This window comes from Schistosoma mansoni, chromosome 1 (assembly GCF_000237925.1).
Source record: "Schistosoma mansoni strain Puerto Rico chromosome 1, complete genome".
NCBI lineage: Eukaryota > Metazoa > Platyhelminthes > Trematoda > Strigeidida > Schistosomatidae > Schistosoma > Schistosoma mansoni.
In genome coordinates, this window is record NC_031495.1 from 18,591,363 (window position 1) to 18,616,904 (window position 25,542).

Here is a 25,542-nt window from a genome sequence, read left to right on the forward strand (position 1 = left end):
ATATGGTATTAACGTATCTGATTACGGATCTCACTACTCTCACTGATGACACTAGTATTAGTCTATCAGCCAGTTTATGAGCCTGATCACTGATATTTCGTATTATTGCGCAAGTCTAATACCTCGGTTTCACTAGTTCTTGTGTTTTGCTTTTTTATAACCGATATTCTTACACGAAGAGATGGGCGGTAGCTAGCAGTGGAATCCAGGACATACTTTTATCCTATTTGGGACTCATCGGATGGATGAGTTTGCATCCCAGTGTTGATTTCCACTCCGGGACTTGAACCCAGTACCGTTCGCTTCAAAAGCCATCACGTTACTAACTTATCTACCGAGTTCGGTTAGCCACTGGTTCGTGCAATAGATTCAAACAACCAATACAAAGTGTTTTTAGAGCCTCACTTCTTCCTTCTTGTTGGTCTCCTTATGGTGTATGCTACTTATGTCTGTCGACAGAAATAAGTAGTATATAACACCAATCTGAAAGTGGAGTGCCTGGCAGCAAGCTAGGAAAATCGAATCGAAAGTAATTGCAATAGCAATAAAGGAACAATGAAGTTTGAGACAACTTGTATGGTTGCTCTCGTTTACTACAATTTTATTTACAAAAATCCTGTTTTCGAATGAATTAAGTAGTCACGACATGAAAAACCAACCACTGAACAATAACATTGTTTTATCCGAAATAACTTCGAATATATGCTACAAGCTAAAGACTAAATGAATTCGATGGAGTGAAGCTCAACAAAGCTATTGGTTATTCTTATCATTAGAAGATAACCAACAACAAAACCAGAATCAGACTGTTAAATTACTTTTTTTTAAAAGAACTCAGAACTAAGTGCTTAGAAAGTATATATTTTCAAATCTGATTTTAAATAACGCGAAATAATTTTAATTCACGAGAATTTCTAAACAATCATTTAAAGTGCCATTTTCATAGGTATTTTTGGATAAGGTTTATAATCAATCAGTTTAAAATCTTCAAACTTAAAATCATCAATATTCTTCACCTCTCGAATGATCTCTAATTTTGGGAATGGCCGCGGTACACGTTTAACCTATTAAAATGTAGTCAAAAAAGTAGGAGGATGTGATTAGTTTTGGTGATTTAACTCTTCTGATTAAGATTCCATGGCAGTTAAATTGAGGTAAAAGTGATGACTAGAGTATGTAAAATCTTTGATGATATATTTGCGATCGTTTTAAAAGGAGGAAAAACGAATGGTTTTCTGTAACTGTTTGAATTCATAGTAAAAACAGTAACAGTAAATGAGCATGAACATCATAATCTAGTCAAGAGTATAATTCCAATTTTTTGGATTTATGAATTGGAGAATCTATGTAGACTGCTATAACATCGAAAGGCTTCAATTTGTGGTTGACCAATAAGAATGAAACCTCACAGGATTTGAGCACGTGGCTATTTGGTTATATTGGAGTCACGCAACGGACAATTAATCGATAAGCCTAAATATTGAGAACAAAACACAGCTTTTGGAACTTTACGCATTTGACAAACGAACACAACGTAAATGACGAAGTCGAAAGCAATGTAAATGACACAACCTATCAAATTCGACGAAGCCAATACAGCAAGGACAAATGCATTCACAAATCATATTATCTTGACTATGTTTTGTTCATGTATCGACTATTCTCATTTATCTATTTCGTGAACTATCCCTTTGTGATTATTATTATGTTATTGTTATACAATCTCCTAACGTTGTGGAATTATTATCATTATTTCTATCAACATTATATTATAACAGTGATAGGTCTTCCCAACACTGATGAATCATCATTTATTCTAGTAGCTATGGTTGTCTCAGATAATTTCCATGTATTTATTAGCTGACCATTTCCTATACATCTTACATTTTCAATTTGATAGGCGATCAAGAGACACGAATATTAGCGCAAATCACCAGTTCAGACAGTCTAGCAAAACACTTACAACCTGAAGCACTATTTCCGAAATTATCACAACACTAGCAATGGTTCACGCCGGTATCATATACATAAATTGGAAGTTATACTTCCATTAGTAATAAATTAGGCTCTCGATATTCATAGGAAGTTCTCACATCTGCAGCAATCGACATTCCTTATTCTAGAAAGACAACCCCTTCAGCCACTTGTTTATTTAGTCAGTGACCCTTGCTATCATAGTTTACATTCATCATGTTGTAAAGGTTTCGTTATTAGTCAATTGATAACGAACACGATCACCTCACTTATATGTTCATATAACCGCGTGATGAATCATTTATTGCTCTTAAACATCGTTCGATAACTGCAATCAATACGCATTTTCACTGCACTGTAAATCAAAATATAGAGTTTAGAGTTGGTCTCCCAAAAATACATTTGTATTCGTCATATCTAAGTAAGTCCAATTCGTTCTACAACTATGATCGTATGTAATACTATCGTCATCATGCCTTAGTAGTTGAGCAACAAAACGATGTCGAAGGCATCTCCTTCCAAATAAAAAAGCAACGTCAAGCTTGACGATCAAAAAGGAATGTGACTCCGTGTATCTCGTCTCTATGGTCACTTTTCTGTTCCCTTGATCATCCTACCAATACATATTTAATAGTGACCCGATATATCTGGTCACAATACCGACTATAATACGTGCTGACTTCGCTTTTTTCTGACTATACCGAATGCAGTACGATAGGGAGTATCATCCACCAATCCAGTTATCGTTCAACAACTTGATTATCTCTATACTGCATACAAAAACTCCCTATCTGAATGAAAAGTCATAAGTAACTTACTAACGGGCATTCACTCTATTGCAGTTTAACAAAACATGCTCATACTTAAATATTCTCTAACTTTTCATTTTGTCGGCACCACATTAATTTTTGTCATAATAAGATTCTGTCCTACTCGTCTTCTGAGATTTATCAAGCTGTCATACCTATAAACTATAAATAACTTATCACGCTTTGTTTTCATACTGTTATGAATTAATCATATCAACACACATTTTTGTGCTCACACGTTCAATCAATGCATGTTTATTTATTATGATTATATTAACTCGTCGATAACTCCGCCTGTAGTTTTTTTAGGGTTACTCCCAGTCCCAAGACCGGTTGAAGGAGGAGGGTTGAGCATGGGGTGGGCTACCCCATCCTACAGAAAACCTTGCTAGAAAACGCTAACCAGAATAACCAATTTAAACCATTCAAACTTTCCTCTGAGAGTTGAATGATCTTCATTCAGAAGAATTATGATGCCTCATGGTGAAAGCCGAAATTCTTCGGAAATCACGACGCCCGATGACCCTTCTGACAACCAGTACAACAATCAATATAGGTACATGTCCAGGCAATGTGGGAGACTTGGAGGACCAATCAAATAACTATGGAAATGAGGAGATATAGTCTGGAGAGGATCGGAATAAGTGAAACGCATTGGAATCAAGCTGGACAGAAAAGGTTAGATTCGAAAGAGATGATGATGATGTACACTGGTCATCAAGAAGAATATACTCCGCACACTCAGGGAGTTGCTCTAATGCTGTCCAAAGAAGCACAAAATGCATTTGTAGAATGGGAATCTCATTGATCCACAATTATCAAAGCATCATTCAAAACAAGGGAGGAAATCAAAATGAATGTTATACAATGTTATGCACCCACCAATGATGGCAACGACAACGATAAAGATCAGTTCTATTAGAGGCTGCAAACGATCATAGCGAAGTGCCCAGAAAGACTTGACAATCCTGATGGGAGATCCAAACACCAAATTCAGAATGGACAACACTGGATATGAACATATCATGAGACGACATGGATTAGGAGGGACAGCCGACAGATGCACAAGGCTACACGGACCTCGCCAGACCACACCACAGAGAACCAGATTGATGATATTTGTATCAACAAAAAATTCCGAAGGACAATGGAAGATGTGGGAACCAGGAGAGTAGCTGACATAGCTTCAGACCACCATCTGGTTGTGACCAAGATGGGACTGAAGATAAAGAAACACTGGACAACTGGAGGAACAGCATTACAAAGGTTCGATACAGCCTTCCTTCGAGATAGTGACAAGCTCAACGAATTCAAGATAACTCTCAACAACAGGTTCCAAGCTCTACAGGATCTACTGAGAGAACAAGAAACTACGATGGAGGACAACTGGAAAGGAATAAAGGAAGCACTAACTTCAACGTGTCAGGAGGTTCTAGGTCCTAAGAAGCATAATCATAAGGAATGGATCTCTATGAGAACCCTCAACAAGATTCAAGGAAGGAAGAACAAGAAACTAGCAATTAACAACAGTTGAACACATGCAGAGAAAGTCAAAGCACAAACAGACTTCGCAGAAGCAAACAAGCAAGTGAAGAAAAGTATTAAAGCCGACAAGCAGAAATACATGAGAGAACTAGCAACGACGGCAGAAAAAGCTGCAAGAGAAGGGAATATGAAATAACTATGTGACACAACGAAGAAATTGGCAGGGAGATATAGCAAACCGGAGAGACCAGTCAAGGTCATAGAAGGGAAGGCAATCACAGAGATTCAAGAACAGAGGAAAAGATGGGCAGAATACTTCGAAGAACGGCTGAATAGGCCAGCTCTATTGAATCCACTGGACATCGAAGCAGCCCACACAGACCTTCCTATAGATGTCACTCCACCAACGATTGAATAATTCAAGATGGCCATCAGACAAATCAAAAGTGGGAGAGCGGCAGGACCTGACAATTTACCAGCAGAAGCACTGAAGTCAGACATTGGAGTAATTGCAAATATGCTTCACCTTCTATTCAAGGAGATTCGGGAGGAGGAACAAGTGCCAACGCACTGAAAAATAGGACACCTCATCAAGATACCAAAGAAAGGAGATCTGAGCAAATGTGAGAACTACAAAGGCATCACACTGCTATCAGTAACAGGAAAGTTTTTCAAGTGTTGTTGAACCGCATGAAAGTTTCAGGAGAAGCACAACTTCGAGATCAGCAAGCTGGATTCCGTAAGGACCGGTCGTGCACAGACCAAATCGCGACACTACGGTTCATCATTGAACAATCAGTTAAATGGAACTCGTTACCATACATCAACTTTATTGACTATGAGAAGGCGTTTGACAATGTGGATAGGAGAACATTATGGGACCTTATTAGACACTATAGAGTGAGTAGCTGAGAAAATAGTCAACATCATCCGGAATTCATATGACGGACTACACTGCAAAGTTGTGCATAAAGGACAGCTGACAGATGCATTCCAAGTGAGGACCGGAGTCAGACAAGGCTGTCTACTCCCTCCCTTCCTCTTTCTTCCGGTGATTGACTAGAATATGAAGACCTCGACATCTGAGGCGAAGCACTGAATACAACGGACAGCTCAGAGTCGATTAGAAGATTTGGACTTCTCAGATGACCTAACCCTCCTATCCCATGCACACCAACAAACGCAGATGAAGACAACTAGTGCAGCAGTAGCCTCTGTCTGCAGCAGTAGGCCTCAACATACGCAGGGGAAAAACCAAGATCCTCAAATACAACACAGACAACACCAACCCAATCACACTTAATAGAGAAACTCTAGAAGAGGTGGAAACATTCACGTACCTAAGAAGCATCATTGATGAACAAGGAGGATCTGATGCAGACACAAAGGCGAGGATTGACAAAGCAAGGACCGCATCTCTACAATTGAAGAACATATGGAACTCAAAACAACTGTCAACTAATTTCAAAGTGAGAATCTTCAATACGGACGTCAAGACAGTTCTACTGTACGGAGCTGAAACGTGAAGAACTACTACAACCGTCGTCAAGGAGGTACAAGTATTTATAAACAGTTGTCTATGTAAAATACTCAACATCCACTGGCCGGATACCATTAGCAACAGCCTTCTGTGGGAGATGACAAACCAGCTTCCATCTGAAGAGATCAGGAAAAGATGTTGGAGGTGGATAGGACATACATTTCGGAAATCACCAAACTGCATCACGAGGCAAGCGCTAACTTGGGATCCAGAAAGCAAAAGGAGAAGAGGAAAACTAGGAAACACATTACGTTGGAATTGGAAGCGGACATTAAGAGAATAAATAGCAACTGGAAAGGATTGTCGAGGACAGAGTTCGATGGGGGACCCTGGTGGGCAGCCTATGCTCCACGAGGGGTAACGGGCATAAGTATATTACTTCGTTCATAATCACATCGTTATTCTACACCCACGTACATAGTCCATACATTTTTTCCCTAAAGTACTTTATTTCTGTATCATACATTCGCTCATCCCTCATGTATCATTATGCCGTATAGTACATTTTTTTATGCTACCAGTTTTTGAAATACATTCACATATTTTTGGTGTTATTCCACAAAAATAAATATTTTATTTTCAAATTAGTATCCGGGTTTTTATAGGGGAACCTCGTACTAACTCGTATCGTTACACGCCTACAAAATTTATTCTAAAATTTAAACAGACGAATTGTTCTAGTTCTTCCATTTATTCTACCGACCATATATTTGACCATTTCAATTACTTACATTTAACCTCAATCACGTTTTACATGAGCGTACGATTGTATGTATGTGTTCCTCCACTTCCTATATTCTCCATGGCTTAAAAAAACTGAGTCCTTTTATCATTCTTTAAGTCGGTGCGTTACCGAATCTTGTTTGCATGTCATTCAACATTACCATGACTGAAGTATACGTATTCTAGGTAGAATCCATATTCAACATTTTGCATACCATTATTCTACACACAATAACTTAACAGAATATACATGACGAAGTAGGATATATACATATCCTTTGATCGACAAGCGTTGATCGGTACTGAAGTATAAGGTATGAGGAACATTGACAACCGATAAGCAAATCCTCTATATAATCTAATTTATTACAAAATAAATCCCAAACCAAGTTGTCAAGTATTAAGACATCATATACACAAAGCTCAATAACTCCTTACTCAATTTTAGAAAACAGGCAACTGTTTCAGCAACCACGATCGACAAAACTGTTCAACTGCAAGGACATTACGAATATAAGCAAAGTAAAAAGTAAAGTATCGGAATATCTGAGAGAAAAATAAGTAACTAAAGGAAAAACGTCGTCAAAAGAAAACAGGGATTTGTGTTGATTTGGTTGTAACCAACAAATTTTATCTATCAAAGATCTTAACAAGTACATATAATGATGTTCGAACTTACCTGCTCAAGTAACGCCTCACGATGGTTTGAATAAATATGCGCATCGCCAATTGTGTGGACGAACTCACCAGGTTTTAAACCAGTAACATGAGCAATCATACATGTTAGTAAAGCATAACTTGCAATATTGAACGGTACACCAAGACCCTATGCATAACAAAAAGGAAGTATCAAATTTAACCAAATATTGAAAAACAGTGCACACAAGAAAGTAATAACTAATGAAACACATGAAATATAGCTTTTATATATCTCCTGAAAAACAACTTTCAAAAATGTACAAATTTAAATCTTAATAAAAGAATTACTTGATATCACTAATTGTGGTATCAGTAGCAAAATCAATTTTTCGCTGAAGCAAACCAATAAAACCTGAAAACACTGAGGCCAGCAAGTGATAATGTTGAATCCTCTTAGGAAGCTAATAACTATCAATGCTAGTAAACTATTTGCCTCAGTTAGATACGCTTAAAGTGTCCATGAAGTTAAAGTTGATAGTGTCAACAAACTTGGTAATCACAAGGTTAATAATCAATTATCAAACCCTAAAGAATATGAAAACAATTATCATCTTCAGTCCTAAATTGCAAAATGTCTCGTTCTTGAGTTTGTTAACCACTTTTCCAGCTAACACAGGTTTTAAAGAATAAAAAAACAGCTACCACATGAAACACCAAAAATACCTACCATATCACCTGAACGTTGATATAATTGACAACTTAACTCATCATTTGCAACATAAAACTGAACAAGACAATGACAGGGAGGAAGAGCCATCTTACGTAGATCTAAATAAGCAAATCATATCAAACATTTATCAAAAAATACGTTGACCACAAAATTATAATCAAACCTGTGAATGACGGCCTTGATGATGAATAAACTGTTACAAACAATAAATTAAATGGTTTAATAATGCTACCAATAATGATAACGAAATACCAATGGCATTTTTGGATGAAGTTTGACTCTTTACTAATCCCTTCAAAAAACTTATTCAAAATCACCGTTATAATGATGAAACATTGTGAAATCTTTTTTACAATTAGCTGATGAACAATCATTGCAACATTTTTATCGCTTACATAAACGTTTTTAGTTGAAAAAAACCAAGTGATGTCATTCAATAACAATTATACAATAATACAGTTAAGATATGGCGTCAGAAGAAACAATGCAGGCTTAAAAATGCTTGATACTATAACGACATGTAGTGAACAATACGACAGCAGTTTGAGGATTTCAATAATATTTAGGTTTATTTCTTTTATTTGAATAATATTGATCCCAGAATTGATGGTTTAAGCAAAGAAAAGTTGATAGAAATTTTAAATCATAGAAGTTAAACTGTTACAAGAAGTTTACGCGTATAAGTGATTGAATCGCTACGCTTGAACTAAGAAATTATGGCTCTCTAGAATAAGTGAGAAGGAAATGTCAGACCAATTCAAAATAAGTTTTTTTGATTGCTAACAACCTTCAGTTTATTCTTCATTCTCATTTTTTGTGTATCTTTAATAACTGTCACTTAAGTAATGATCTAAAACATAGGAGACTAGAAGTTCTCCAACTCCAACTGAAGCACCAACGTAGAAAACAATGTTATGTAATACCTGTGGTTTATCTTATTGGTACGAGACTTAGAAACTAAGGTATTCTAGCGGTTTATTTATAGGTTGTAATTCCAAAGAAAAAGAAACATTAATATCTCACCGGATAATAATGAATGAATCCACGAATTGATTCATCTCAAAAATATACTTCAAATTCGTTGGTTAGCTATATGGTCAATCAGTCACAACGTAGAACCTGGTACGTATGTACAAGTTGTTCAAGTTGTCATACCCCATTAGTACAGAGGGATGAAATCGTAAGGCCGAATCCCAGAATAGTAGAGGCAGCAACAGTATCAGTGGTAATGGGAAAGATTAGGCATAGAAAATAAGATTCCAGGAAATATAAATTAGTGAAACAAGAACAAAACGTTATGAAGAATTTAAAATCTCAGATTTTGGGGAAAGACAAAGAATGGATGTACCTGTGCCACTCCAAACGATTTTGAACGATGTCATTCAGAGTCTCTAACCATTGGTTGCGATGATCATGCAGACCTCAACCAGGTAATGTGCACACATTAACATGGCTCAATTCAATTATCAATATCTTCATTAAAGACACCTATGGTCGCATACCAGTAACCTATGAATATCCTCTATTCTTAATGGTCAAGTTCTCCAATCAAAATGTAAGACGGGGCAAAATCATGCGCAGTAAACTCATCCTTTGGTTGGAAGACGAATATCTCGCCTACGCTGCAAGTGACGCAAGTTAGCAAAAACCAACCGAGCCTTCTGAATCTGTACCGAGATTTCGTCAGACACCAGACCATCAGTACTGATGAGACTCCCAAGATAAGATGGTCAGAAGGCTCTGCATTTTGTCAACATTTCACCAAACAGAACTATATTGATGGCGTATTGTAAGTCAACAAATGATTCTCCTGATAGATCAACCCTTGAAAAGTCAGACAATGAGACTGTTATCTCTAAAAGCATGTCCATGACGAGGTTAAATAAAAATGGGGAGAGCGGACAACCTTGATGAACACCTTGAAGTAACCAATCCCGACGACAGTTTACTATAAGCTGACTTGATCAGTAGTGTTCGAGTAGGGAGCCCGTATAAGGTTGACATCCTTCATTGATACACAGAACATCACGACCGACAGAATCGAACGCCCCCTTAAGGTCAAGGGATACAGCTATCGTCGGATGTCAAAAAGTATGTCTATGCTCTAGAACATACCGAAAAGTGAATATTTGGTCTAAACATTCACCTCCAAGTCTGAAACCAGCCTGGCTTTCCCTTCATGAGCTCTAGTTAGACTTCAAAATATTATTGAAACCAACATTTTAGACACCATACTAGTTAAACTAATTGCTCTGTGATTGTCACAAGATGATTTTTTTCCTTTTTATAAACTGGGACGATCAGCAATCGAGACCAGTCAGATAGGATCAAGTCGGTACCAGATTTTGGTTAAGATCTCAGTTAATTTAAGTGCTTAAAATTCTCAGAGGTTAGTCCATCAGGCCCAGTCGCTCTCCGTCACTTTAGACTGCTTACAACCTTTTCAACCTAAATAAGTTGGAGGACTTACGTCAGTTTGTCATTCAGGTTGCTCAAAAATAGTGGGTAAATGAAATGTGACTGAATCCCAATTTTCTGGATTGAAAGTGAATAACAGTTACGTCTTCTTTAGGAATATTTTCACTGACAGTCGGATTTTCAACATCCGTTTTTTTGATAAGTTTGAACAATTGTCTACTGTTACCTTTTGCTACGGCCTTTTCTATCTCTTCTGCTTTTAGTACTCATCATTGCTCACGACCACTACGTAGGCGTTTGATCGACCTACTTTCAAGCTGTCTCTGCTCCTCATCGTGTTCGGAACCAGGCGAGATGTCAGTTCTATAGATGCCACCGAAATCCACCACTGTTTACTAACCTTTTTATTTAAGTTACTGGTAGATATTACTGCTGTTTTGACAGGACTTTGAACATCACATCAAGCTGCATTGGGGTGGACATCATTCTCACGGTTGACTAACTCCTGCTCAAGCTGTTCTTGAAATATGTTTCTGGCTTTTTCGTCATTAAGTTGAACTTTAAGGGGTTTTCTTTCTGTGGCTTTTCTACATCCAGTAAGATTATTATTATTATAAGCTTTATTCAGTATTATATTTTAGGTACAATATAGAATTCTCGGCGCAATGTACTTCAACAAGTTTCCGTTTCTTACTTCTTGATCGATCATGACGACAAATATTGAGTAATCGCCAGTTAGAAGTAGGCGGTTCAGTCAATCGACATCTAAACAATGTACATTCTTTTCGCTGCATACTGCTAACAACCACGATATCTCTGATTGGGCCTTTGTAGCCGACGTCTTGGGTCCCCGAAATATCTCTCAATGTTCTCGATTTATGCAAACTTTGTTTTGATAGACCGCAGTTATAAGTTAGCGTAACAGACCTCAAGAATAACTAGTGATAACAAGATAATATAGAAAATCGTGCCAATATACTTATTATATAATTGGATGTTACTATCTGGTAACTTTTGTTCTCCCCTTTTACATAATCGGTTTGAACAGTTATATCAGTGAAAAGAATTATTATTATCCAACGTGGTTTTCATATTGAGTACTTGATTGTTGTGTTTTTCGCTTCTCAATTTGTCTAGTTCACCTCTTATTCTCCACACATGTCTTAACAAGTATATGTGTGACTATTTTGTTCTAAATGTATCATGAAAATATATCACATAGTTCTGATAACGATCTGATCATTGCATTATTCAAACTTTCAAATTATCATTGATATTTATCTTGTTATTTCTATCTCGTCATCCTAACATGACATGATACATTGGCCCAGTGCACATTTATGTTTAAGCAAACTTGATACCTTATATCTCACCACAATAATTTTAGCTCTATGTGAAATGGTACATTAGAATATTGAGGCGGAGATAGCAGACAACATAGAAACCCAATGATATTCTAATAAACAAAATATAGTGATCAGGTTGCTGTTCAGTATTTCATTTAGCAATTTTAAGAAATGAATACCCTAAAATATTTCAGAAAACGTTCGATCTGTTTAAAAATAGATCTCCTCACCTTTAACATTCCAAGCCACAATCATAATCCTCCTATCCCAAGGGCGTTCACGTATAAGTTTTATTACATCAGCAAGTTGATCAACACCTTGACCAGTGTAGTCGGTTTGACAGTCTACATATTCTGCTCCGCTGTGACGCCATTGAAAACCATAAACTGGACCGAGATCACCTTCAATATTTTGAGTAAAAATATGAAGATACGAGTAGCAAAGACAACGTAACTAAACCAGTAAAAATTACTTGAGATCATCCTGCAACGCTTCAAATTTTAACGCTAATGATACAATTCATTGTATGAAAAGCGAATTCTGAGGAATAAAATTCAACCAATAAAAACGGTTACAGAAAATTAGACTATCTATGCACCAGAATACTTTACTATGAAAAGCTAACGCTTTGACGAGAGGACTATTTAACAAGTAGCAACTTTGACTAAAAATAAAGAGGACTTACTACATACTCTAGTTGGCTACAAAGAATATAGGCCCAGTGTGATTAATCCTACACAAACTGTACTATTTCCCAATAACTGGATATGAAACCGAAAGGATCAAAAATATGCTTCGAACAAAACTTTATCACGTTCCTTACGATGAACTCTTTACTACTAGTAAGCAATAATATTTTAACAGATACCAACTTGCATTAGAAACTAGAAACTATTCCATGCCACTAGTGGTAATTTGATATATTTCCATAACCTACATTAAGAAAATAATTTCGCCCTATAAATTAGATTAACCTTCTTTCCTGGCTTTTATTTATGTATAACTTCAACTTTAACTGACTTATGCAGCACTAATTCCCTCACATGGCCACGCGAATATATAGCCTCTGTCACACAAGTCCTACTCACTGCCTTCTCGTGGCATCACTGTTGTTTACGAAATTAAGAGGACGAAAAGCGAATGTTCGGCGCTCTAACCGGGTTGGTGGACACGGAAAGTTCACCTAGGGGAGTTGGAAAACCCTGATTCCAAACCAATGGTGCACATGGGCTCCAGTATCCTGAAGGAACAAATGGCGTATGAACCAATCGTTGGTAACCGGCTACCATGGGACTGTATCTCCTTACGATGCTCCACTGCCTTGTGGACTAGACATTCAGGTCAAAGGCTCGGGGTGTGACCCCCTAAGAAAACCACCTGCTTCTGTTTGGGCACCTGGGCAGTATCACAGCCCTCACACAAATCAAATGAGATTTGTGAGGCGCATATGTATCTGGTGCTTCCTTGTACCAATATTTGTGTTTAAATAATAAATAATAATAATTCCCTACTTATAGTAAATTCATTGATAACCAGAAGTGTTTGGTGAACAGAAATAAGTGAATAAAATCTATTGAAGACAGTAGTCATGTGTTAGAATTATCCTCATGACTGAAGTCATTAGTCCTAGAGTGTATAAAAGGTCAAATAACAGCGAATATCACTCATTTCAAGAAAACAAACTGACCCATGAATTATTACAAAATATCGTAATGACCTCACCTTCTTCACGCTCAGTAAATCCCAGTCCATCTAAAAATTCACGAGATCCATTTGCATCCCAGAAATGTACATTCTTTTCCGCCAGTTCACGAGAATTTGTAGATCCACGAATAAACCATAATAGCTCTTCTACGATTCCGCGAAAAAACACCTACGAAATCATATTTTAGAAGCTTAAACTATTGGTAAAGTAACCTAGCTTAGGTGCAGATTATATCATATATATATATATATATATATATATATATATATATATACCGATGGTTATCAAGCAGTACACCTAACAGTTAGATCTAAATTCACGGATAAGTAAGCTATGAAATTTGTATCCTCCAGTTAGCCTATAAAATGAAATTGTCTATTTCTGTACTTGATATTTAGCATACAGGCGAATTACTTTACTAAAAAGTATATCCACCCCTGGTTATTTGCCTGGTCTTTTGGTATCAATTCATTTGGAAGCTACACGCCTATAAATCGGTCTTGTGAACAGTTATCACTCAGCCACAATGGATTATCACACATAATCAGACCACCATTCAACCCAATACTCAATAAAAATAAACTAACACGAACGTGGTTGAACATTTCAACATTCCATTAATTTGAAAACTGATTTTAGAATGAATTGCACTCACACTAAACTTAAACCACCAACCAAATCCTACCACAATGCCTATTAACAAAACTGGAGAGATCATAATCTTATAGTTGTTTACATAAATGTGATGAGTGGTACTTTAGTGGTCAAGGTATTTTACTTTGTCACTAGATTCCAGGTTCGAACCCCAATCCACCTGCTTCAGTCTGGATAACTGGATAGTATCATTAACCCTTACAACTAGTGTGGCTCGAAGCCAAGTACACCATTTTGTACCTGGTAATACTAGTTGACTGTTTATTACCAAGAATTTCAATCTGACTAACCGACAGCATATTCATAGAGAATATTTTGTTCCATGAGGTCATTTGGAAAGTGATTAGGGGTCATAATCTTTAACACTACACATTTTCAGGTTTAGGCAGCTGTTTAGCATTTCTATTCTTCATACAAGCCTAGCTTGAAGTCTGTGTTCTGAACTCAAGCTGCATTTTAAAAAATGATAAAGAATACTTGGATAGACGAGTTTATGATATACAAGATTAAGAAAACTTTCCTTTCTGACCATTTAAAAAACGAAGAAAAACGGAAAAATCGGTTTGATGCCGTAGTCACCGAGATACATTTTCGTGGTCTAAACAAAATGACAATCAACAGTAAAAATACCGAGTATCAAAATTAATTGTAAAGAAATAAAAGGAAGGCAGGAATAGTATATATCTATCCACTGGAAGTTAACAGCAACAGCATAACTGTTAAAGATATGATGACGACCAAGTCTAAAAAGCATCTTTGGACAGTAAACAGATAAAAGAAAAGCGAATATAAACCAAACAAGGACAGCTTAATGAGACAACTTCCGAATCTAAAGATGGAAATACACAAAAATATTAAGCGAATTGATCCAAAAATATAAATGTTCCATTCATTTTGCTTATGAGATCTTTTACTTGTCAGAGTATATATTTTAGACTTCTATGGAACTTCTAGAAAAAAATAATGTGTACCGTAAGGGCTTTAACAACAATTAATTTAAAGAAACTGATGAGTACTTTTGATTGTATATCTTGAGATATATTTTCTAAACTACAGTGCCTCAGCTCCCATTTAAACCTAACATAAACAAAAAGATGAATTATTCGTTTCGCGAACTACTATGCAGAAAAACCATTCGATATGAAAGATAAGAACGAATAAAATTCAAAAAGTGAAAAAAGTATTCACAGACATACTGTTTTTGTAGTCAGTAGAGGATATTCATGGTTCCTAAGAGAAAAGCGAAGCTGTGGACCGAAAACTCCAAACGTCCCTGTGTCGGTACGATCTCTCCGTTCAACGCCATTTGCAAGTATATATCGCAACAAATTTAAGTAGCCATTTTCACCGAATATATGCTCAGGAAAAAACGAAAATCTTGTTGGTGGATTTTCAACCTCTAAACCCCTGAATAAATAAACAAAGTTTGAGAGTGGCAAGATTAATAATGGACGCTTAAAAACTAATACGTAAAGCCGCTGTAGGCTAATGGTAGACTGAAATTCATTGTTATGAAGCACTCAGGAAAAGCTACTAATGTCACACTAAAAATATGGTTATAGCATCTCATTGGCGCTAACATCGATCTTTCAGCCACTGATTTATCGAAATCAACAAAGAATTTTAAGGCTGGTAAAAAAAATACTTATTATTTACATCATAATTGGATACCAAAAAGACATTTGGTATAACACGGAATCAAGAAATTCACCATTATCTCACGTAGAAATATCTAATTATAGTGCACACAAGAACAAGAACAGGCATTGAAAATACGATCTAAATAAGGATCAAATTAACGTAGATGCTTTATCAGTAACAAGAAACTGCACCAAGACTACCTATACTTCCTACTTTAAGTTATTTTATGACTCTACCCCAAAAGCGATGAACCAATGTAAGTTTACCCAATATATCCTTTGTTCCTACGGGCTTTCATCGAATATAGATCAATTCCGTTTAACATACCAACAGTACTTGGATAAGTACTTATATACTCTCCTCTTGAATTATTTCAGAACATCACAGAGTAATTGCAGGTATATGTCCCTGCCGATTTGTAGTACTTTACATTTTAGTAACACATATACTTATGAAAGCTGACTGACAGCTCAGTAACCTGTATATAAATAAACAGTTAAGCGATATTAGTCATTTAATTAATATCAAGTGGTTTTTCGAGAGTCAGATTAACTGGTCTGCCGCCCCAGGGACATCGATCAGACTGTCCTGCGCTCCATGGCCAGTGACAACTGATCCACCCAACGAGACGGAAGCCCGCAAGGAACTCCAACTCCTGAAGCGTCACAAGTCACCATGTTTAGATGACTTACCTACGACCCTTTTTAAAAATGCTGGCGAGCTTCTGGTTAAGGAACTGAGTTGTTTGCAAAGGTCTGGTAATTGGAGAATATTCTAACATCGTGAAATGAGTCGATAGTCACCCCTATCTTTTAAAAAGGTTCACGTCACCTATGCAACAAATATCGGGGGATAAGTCTACTTCCGACCGTATCCAAAGTATTGGCTTCCGTCATACTCCGTAGATTGTCCAAACCCGAGGAAGATTAACTAGTGAGAAGTAGGCTGGTTTTTGTTCTGGTTGAGGATGTATGGATCATATATTCACCCTCCGCCAGATGTTAGAACACCGTTATACTAATAACAGGCCAAATACTGTTATGTTTCTTGACATCAGGGCTGCCTTCGATTGGTTGGACAGGACTGTTCTCTGGGATTGCCTGTGAAGTTTATTAACATCTTGAAAGCCACACATACTAACAATTCGAAGAGTGAGAGCATACAACTACCTCTCTCCATTGTTTCATCCAAACAGTGGGGTTAGGCAGGGTTGCCCAATCTCTCCACTCCTTTTCAACTTTGTCACTGATGACATTCTGGAAACAGCTTTGATGGATGTAGGTAATGGTGGTGCGGATCTGTTGCCAGGACAAAGACTTTTCAACCTTGAGTATGCGAATGATATTGCCTTACTGTGTGGCGACACCCAAATCATGGAAAATGCACTTAATCAGTTGGAAATCAGTATTCATAGGTATGGCATGTGCTTTTCACCTTCTAAGTGCAGAGTACTTTTACAAAACTTGCAGGAACCTGAACCTCCACTCACTCTTGGTAGTGAGCAAATAGAAGTAGTTGAGAAGTTCGGTTGTCTGGTTAGTTGTGTAAGAGCTGGTGGTGGTGTGAGTGATGAGATCAATTCATGTATAGTGAAAGCCAAAGAGGATTATGCCAAACTGGGTCATCTTTTGAGCCTTCGTGATCTTAGTCTGGCTGTAAAAGGTTGGATCTACAACGCGTCAGTGATAGCAGTCTTTATCAATGCTTGTGAAACCTGGTCTCTCCGAGTTGAGGATGCTAAACTACTCTCTGTGTTTGATCACAGTTGTCTCCGAAGGATTGATGATATCCAGTGGCAACACCATGTTATTAATACAGATGTTCGGCAACGTGTACAACCACAATACTTCAATTGGTGTCACCATTTCGAAACATCGACTTCGCTGGCTTGGACATGCACTACGAAAGTCGCTCCGGCGAATTCCACATCGTGCATTATTTGCCGACGCCGGGACTGGTTGGGAATAGCGAGTGGTCAGTGTATGATGTTTTATCGTGGTATGAATGAAAACTGTACGGGACTGGCTTCTATTAGCGCCTCACGACTCTGTGATTGGGGTCCCAGAGATGGTGCAACATATTGGCTTGAGACGTCATCAGACATGGCTCAGAATAGAAGCCAGTGGTGATCCTGTTGCAACTTTCTTTTACTCTCTTCATAAAAGTGAACGTAACTTCTTTAACTGAGGGAATTCTTTATAGTTGTATTTTCTTAACTGAACTGCTTCTCCCATTATTACCACTGTTATTTGACTCTCATAAACTAATTTCTGTTCATTATTGCTTTTGTTTTATTATACTTACCCTCCATTCGGTCTCTTCAGAACCTCATTGTCATTGTGTGGCGCATATGCCTTTTGGTGCCTTCTTGTACCAATGTTTATGTGTTCAAATATATAAAAATAATGCAATAGACTTAGCTAGCTCCTTACCGGCTAATCTTTTACGAGTTTTTCATAACCTATTTATGACTTAAAACCAATATTTTAAACAGAACTGATGCCAGAATTAAACCACATTAATTACCACACGAATTAATTATCCCCTTGTTCGGAAAGGGATAAAACAATCGCTCTACTTTCAAACAATAAAACAATTTCAGTCTCGTTAGCTTCCTAGTCTAGACCTTATTTCCGTCTTCAAGAAGAAGCTAGAGGTCTGAGTTTGAGCTGTTTCTAAATAGGCCACTTCATAAGTAATGATATTTCATGGAATGCTTTTTTATTTTTAGGATGTACGTCGTCCGCTTAATTCATGGAAACACAATAGCCAACTGGAAAAACCTATTTCTATTAAATAAAAGTTATTTTCTACTGAATGTAACTACCTGGAAAAAATATGTTCTGTCGTTCATGGGAAAAAGTCAAAAGGCCATAATTTTGAGGATTATTTGTTTTTACATAGTTCCTGAGGTCTGAAGGTATGATTAAATAATTACAAGTACATATTTGGCCCCAGTCAATAGCAAAGTAACAATATCGCAGCCGTATAATTTTTGGAGATTACTCAGAACTGAATAAATATCTAGTACTCGATAAACAATTATTGACCAATGGTAAAATCACAACAATTCTCAAAATGTAATGCACCTTAGATTATCAAGTATACATACGTGACTATCAACTGAAATAAAACATGTAACAAATACATCTGAATAACGAAGAATAGTACTGGCGCTAAATAGTTTCCCGAAGACAGCCATTTCACCAAATGCTTTTGAAATAGGTGGCTCAGCTGTATTGCCTTAGGTTAGTCTACATTGCGTTTTGAAAATAATAGTTTTACATACCGCACCCTATAAACAAGTTTAACTACATAATAATAACAGCACAAGAGTTCCTCTAATTAAATATCTTATTAAATGTGTCCGGAAACTAACAAACGCACTTTCGAGAGGCCTCTTCTTTTTCACAAGTTTCCATAACCAGTTCTATCAGATTATCCCAAGTAAAATTAATTAGGATTTTTGCAGGAAATTCCGAATATCCAAGTATTGAAAAAATATAGAACCGTTGAGATTCACCTGAAAAAAAACAGGAATATAACGTGAGAAAGGTGAGCCAATGAAAGTAATCACATGTTACAAACAGCACAGATATAGTCAACAGCCTAAACAAAAAAATATCACCAAAAACAACGATAACATGAACTAGCAAAAAAGTATATATATATATATATATATATATATATATATATATATATATATATATACGTCAGTCAGTCACAACGTAGAACTTCGTACGTACGTACATCAGTTCGAGTTGCCATACCACATTAGCACAGAGATGCAGTTGTCGATTCAAATCCCATATTAGTAGAAGTAGTAAGAGTATAAGCATTATGTAAAAGATTAGGGTTTCAAGATGTTATTGAAGGAGAATAATCCAATGAAATAAATTTGGAAAGAGAAAAAAGATAGGAACATGAAGAATTCGGAAGATTAGAATTAGAAAGAACACAAAGAGTGGATGCACCTTCGCCATGGCAAACTATTTTGAGCTATGTCATTCAAGGTCTATAACCATCGATTGCTATCATCTCGCGAATCCCAACCAGGTAGTCTACACCTACCAACATGGCTCAGTCCAATTGTCACTGACTTCATGGATTTGTGCCACGTTTTAGTCTGGCCACCCCTAGCTTTCTTCCAACCTACTCCTACACCATGAGACATTGCACGTCGGGGCAGTCGGTGGTTGGGCATACGTAACACATGTCCCAGTCATCTCAACTGATGAAGTTTCACTACTTCATCAATCGATTTGCCATCCCTACTTAGTACTCGTTTCCTAACAACTGCATTACTTACCCGGTGGTCCCAGGACATACGCGCAATGCTTCGAAGATACCTATGATCGAATACCAGCAGCCTACGAATATCCTGTACTCTTACCGGCCATGTTTCACTGCCATAAAGTAGGACGGGACGAACTGCTGCACAGTAAACCCGTCCTTTGGTTGCTAGACGGATATCTCGCCTACGCCATAAATGACGCAAGTTGGTAAAAGTTAGACGAGCCTTCTAATCAGTGCTGAGATTTCGTCACACACCAGACCAAAGGGCTGATGAGACTCCCAAGATAAGTGAAGCGATCAACACGCTCAACTGCTTCACTCCCTATCATTAGTTCAGGTGCCGATGCAACCCAATCCTGAAGTAACATTTTGCACTTCGAGGGGGAGAATAGCATCCCGAACATGCCTGCATTGTTGCTTAAAGTGGTCAGAAGACTCTGCATTTTGTCAGCGTCTTCATCGAATAAAACTATGTCATCGGCGTATATATATATTGGTTACGCCAAAGAGGATCTGTTATCCATGAAATACAGGTTTCATCGGTTACCGATTTGACAAAACTGGTGAATCTCAAGATCAGAGAACTTAAAAAGATCAACAAATCAACAATCAGGGTAATTCGGGTGGAGAACGTTTATTCCCAATTTCGTAGTTTTAATAAACAAAACAAAAGAAAACGCTATATTATTACTTAAGAAAAGTAGGGTACATAAAAAACCCACCACATAAATGAAGCAACAATCTGTGGCGAAATAAAAGTGTGGTTTAAAAACAAGATAATAACTAAGAGGATGAGAATAGCATATAATACGAGAATGTTGTTAAAAAATAACACCAAAACAAGACTTCTTTCAGTCAACTATTCCTCTCAGGTTTATGAAATGTAAATAAAAAATCACTTCACAAATAGGCAGCATTAATCGTGACATTGTGGATGGTGAAAAAAATGCAGGCGACGTTCAATTATGGCAGAAGACATCTGAGATACATATCTTGCATAATGAAGCCTCAACTTGCTATGAGGATTACACGTCGTGCAGCAATTCAGTCAGTCATCCATAACGTAGAACCAGGCACATATATGCATCAGTCCAAGCTGCCATAACTAATTAGTACAAGATGAACACCAAATTCATAGACGCAGTTACTTTAATGGTAGTAATATATAAGATTGAACATAAAAATACGATAAAGAGAGAAAGAATTAGTACGCAGAAAGAAAAGCACAAAGTAATTCTGATCCCACGGTTTAAGGGAAGACAGAGAGTATACACCTACGCCATTGTGATCAACTCTGACCCAAATCACCCAGAGTATCCAATCACTGGTTACGATAGTCACGCGGACCCCAACCAAGTAGTCTGCATCTACCAACATGGCTCAAACTAGAAGTTAGTGACTTCAAGCACTGATACCACGTTTTGGTTTGGCCGCCCCTAACTCTCTTCCAACCATCCCCAACACTAGTCAGCATTGCGCGCTGTGCAGCAATTACCTAGTTAGATATAAGAAATTATAGATTTTATTCAGTGATTCAAGGTATGTCATATTTATTGTAACTACTAGTCAATGTAATAGCAGTAGACCTAAGGAATATTTTGGACTCTGAGACAAGCTTTTTTTTCATAGCTACAGGACAGACTATATGAAGGGAATAAAACGAGTATGAAAGTAAGTTTAAACTTTGTTGTTTATGTTTTGACTATTGTGCATATTTTTATTTCAACGCTCAGGTTTTTTGTAATATCTTCTTAACAGTCTAGTGATGTTGCTAGTTTGCCAGCACGTTACAGTATGTATTATTATTCATATACATAACATTCAAACCATTATCATTACCTACTGAACCATACTTATATACTGGTATACTTTGCTGCAGAATTCTGTAGAAAGTGTAATTTAAGAAGTCACTTTATTTATTTATTCGAACACAAACACTGGTACTAGGGGGTATCAAATAGATATGTACCACACAATAACAGTGAGGCCAGTGGCAGTAATCATTGATTTGTGTAAGAGGTGGGATACTGCCCAGGTGCCCAAACAGAAGCATGTGGTTTTCTTAGGGGACCACACCTGAAGCTTTCGACCTGAAGGTGTAATCCACAGGGCAGTGGAGCATCATAAAGATATGCAGTCCCATGGTAGCCAGTGACCAACATATGGATCATACGCCACTCGTTCCCTCACGATACTAGAGCCCATGTGCACCATTGGTTTGGAATCAGGGTTTTCCAACTCCCCTAGGTAGATCCTCCGTATCCACCAACCCGCTTAAGGCGCCTAACATTCGTTTTTCGTCCTCACAATTTCGTAAACAACACCACCGTCGCGAGAAGGCAATGAGTAGGACTTCCCTGAGAGCGGTTGTTTTCACATGGCCATGTAGGGGCATTTTTAGGGAGAGAGCTGACTTTCCCCACTCTCGATCGTACCAATGCGTTTGGGGTCATGTAGATCTCTAACGTTCTGGTAAAATATAATCAAATAAACATCGTACGAGTGCCTCGGTATGCTTGAGTATTCTTCCCAAAACGGAAGATAATTTAGTCCGAATGACTTCATAATATTGTGATCATTTAGATTTTGTACCCAATCTCCCTATTGTGGGGGGAATTCAGGGAGGCCATAATAGAAAATTTTGGGGAAATGGAACGAAAATCCCAAAATTGGGAGATTGAGTAGGAAGGAATTTAATTGAATATTTCTTAGATGAAGTCCCGGGGAAAAATACGCTTTGAAGGAGGGATGATGAATACTAACCTGGAGAGGTTTCGGTAAAAATTAGATCTGGTAGGTTTTGCAGTTGAAATTAGGGCGAGACTATAATTTATGGACGAGTCAAAGGCGTTTGAGACTTCAGTGTCACGGCACCAATTTCAGTACCTGATGCTCAGGTACGATAGGTTCATAGATTATTTTAAAGACGTGATAAGTGAACGGATACAATAAATGGGACTACCAAGAAGTTCTTTTATTTGTAATTGTGGTAATCAAGTTACTTGTGGACCTTATGCAGACTACGGTGATGACGTCTTTCGATGTGATGTATGTTGGAAGAAGTCCCCTAGAATGGGAACTTTTTTGCTCGATCCAGATTGAGGCTAAGGCAAATTATGACGATTTTTGCGAACTGTATGATAAAAACACTAGTAACATTGGCTGCAATATTCGTAGATGTTACCGAAGCTTCGACCGTTCAGTGGTATGAGTATTGTAAGGATATATGCGTAATAAATATGACAAGCTTACACAACCGGAGTACACACAAACAATATTGAAGCTATATAGTCGAGGCTGAGTAATCTTTTGCGACTTTATCATGGCTCCAGAGGACGATTATTATGGAGCCATATGGATGAGTTCCTCTACCGTATGCATTGCGATTTTAGAGCGTCTGAACCTCTTTCTAACCATGACGAGTTTTCAAACCATGTAAAAGAAGTGTGTCCATCTTAATTTTTTGGTTTTGTATGATATATTTTTACTCTATACTGTTTCCTGATTGTTTAATATTCCTCAAGGTTATTTAAAATTCGTCCAAAGGTCGTCCATAAATTATAGTCTCACTGAAATTAGACGTATTAGATCTAGAGGAAAATACTGAAGTTTTCATGGGTAAGACTTAGGCTTAAAACATCTGTGACGCTAAACGGTTCCCCCTACCTTTCCCACATCTCTGTTAGGTCGGTAGCCTTCACATATATCGTCATTTATACATAGTACACAAACTTTAAGAAAAATCCTGTGAATATTGGTCAAATGCAAAGGATAAAGTTAAACTAATGTGCTTACGTGAGACTTCTACTGGGGCTAAAATGAAGTTAAGTAAACACAGTATAGAACAACTCTAAAATATCGCCGGTTCGACGAACTTAAATGGGGCGCTCTATTTGGACAGAGCCGATTACCGTGCGAGACATTATATACGAGGTAATAAAGCTGATGTTTAATGACAGCTAATGTAGCGACTGGCGTCTATCTGATGGGGAATTGTGTACTAGGAAAGCATTCAGAGCAGTTTGTGCGAAGATAACTAGAGAATAACGAAAGAGATCAGTTGATGACCAATGTACTTACTCTTATTAGGAAGAGTAATATACAACAGTCAGCAGTGACAATGGCCTCAGACTAAGACAAGCTTGAAGTTGAAATTGGAAGCAGACAGTTTAACCCTCTAAAGCTCAGGGTGCTTGAACATAACCGTTATTTCTGTTAGGAGAAAAGTGCCAGTTTACGAAACTTTACTGAAAATTCATTGCCTTCATTTTTAAATAGTTAAATGCGCTTATGGACAAAATAAAAGTTTACTCCTAACGATGTTCTGTACCTGAAAATGACTAGTCACTCATGCCTTTCGACGAAAACTAACCCTACTTCACCTAAAACAATATGAAAGTGATCAAGACAATTTCCCGCGTTAATGTTAACAATAACTTTATAACCATCCGATAAGGATACATACCCGGTCACAATACTAGCTCGAGGCTCCAAACCAAATATTTTGACAGTGTCTCTGGAGACGAACTCCGCCCGTAGCTCTTCTAGAGTTACTGACGGTCCCGAGCCCGGGTAAAGGAGGAGGGTTGGGCATGGGGTTAGCGACCCCATCCCGTAGAAAAACTAACTCGCTAAAAAACGTTAACCGGGAAAAATAATTCAAACCATTTAAACTCTGCCCTCCGAGTTGAAGGAAGAATTATGAAGCCTCATGGTGAAAGCCGAGATTCTTCGGAAGTCACGAGGCTGATGCACCTTCTACCAACCAGAACAACAATTTTTATAGTGCATGGAATGTCCGGACAATGTAGCAGATAGGGAAGACCAGTCAAATAGCAGTGTAAATGAGGAGATACAACTTGTCAGTACTCGGAATCAGGAAACCCATTGAACACAAGCTGGACAACAAAGACTAGTTACGGGAGTTATGCTGCTGTACTCCGGTCACGAGGATAAAAATGCTCCACACCCTCAGGGAGTTGCTCTAGTGCTATCCAGAGAAGCACGAAATGCAATTGTAGAATGGGAATCTCACGGATCCAGAAATATCAAAGCATCATTCAAAACAAAGAAGGAAGAAATCACGATGAATGTTATCCGATGTTATGCACTCCCCAATGATAGCAACGACGACGATAATGATCAGTTCAATGAGAGGCTGCAATCAATTATAGAGAAGTGCTCACGAAAGGACCTCACCATCCTGATGGGAGATCTAAATGCTAAAGTCGGACTGGACAACACAGAATATGAAGATATAATTGGACGACATGGACTGGGAGAGAGAAATGAAAATTGGGAGAGATTTGCAAACCTATGTGCATTCAACAAATTGGTTATAGGCGGCACAATATTCCCACACAAACGCATACACAAGGCTACACGGACCTCGCCAGACCACACCACAGAGAACCAGATTGATGATATTTGTATCAACAAAAAATTCCGATGGACAATGGAAGATGTGGGAACCAGGAGAGTAGCTGACATAGCTTCAGACCACCACCTGGTTGTGACCAAGATGGGACTGAAGATAAAGAAACACTGGACAACTGGAGGAACAGCATTACAAAGGTTCGATA

General features: G+C 37.7%; 1 protein-coding gene across 1 annotated transcript; it reads right to left on the reverse strand.

The window, feature by feature from the left end:
• Positions 1 to 926: 926 nt before the first annotated feature.
• Smp_200410 (uncharacterized protein) lies at positions 927 to 19,086 on the reverse strand (the record flags this gene model as incomplete). The annotated part of the gene is made up of 7 exons (XM_018793527.1): positions 927 to 1,064; positions 7,211 to 7,357; positions 7,898 to 7,998; positions 11,895 to 12,065; positions 13,387 to 13,537; positions 15,220 to 15,430; positions 19,052 to 19,086. 7 exons carry the CDS (start codon positions 19,084 to 19,086, stop codon positions 927 to 929), a joined length of 954 nt encoding a protein of 317 aa, XP_018648030.1.
• Positions 19,087 to 25,542: the final 6,456 nt, after the last annotated feature.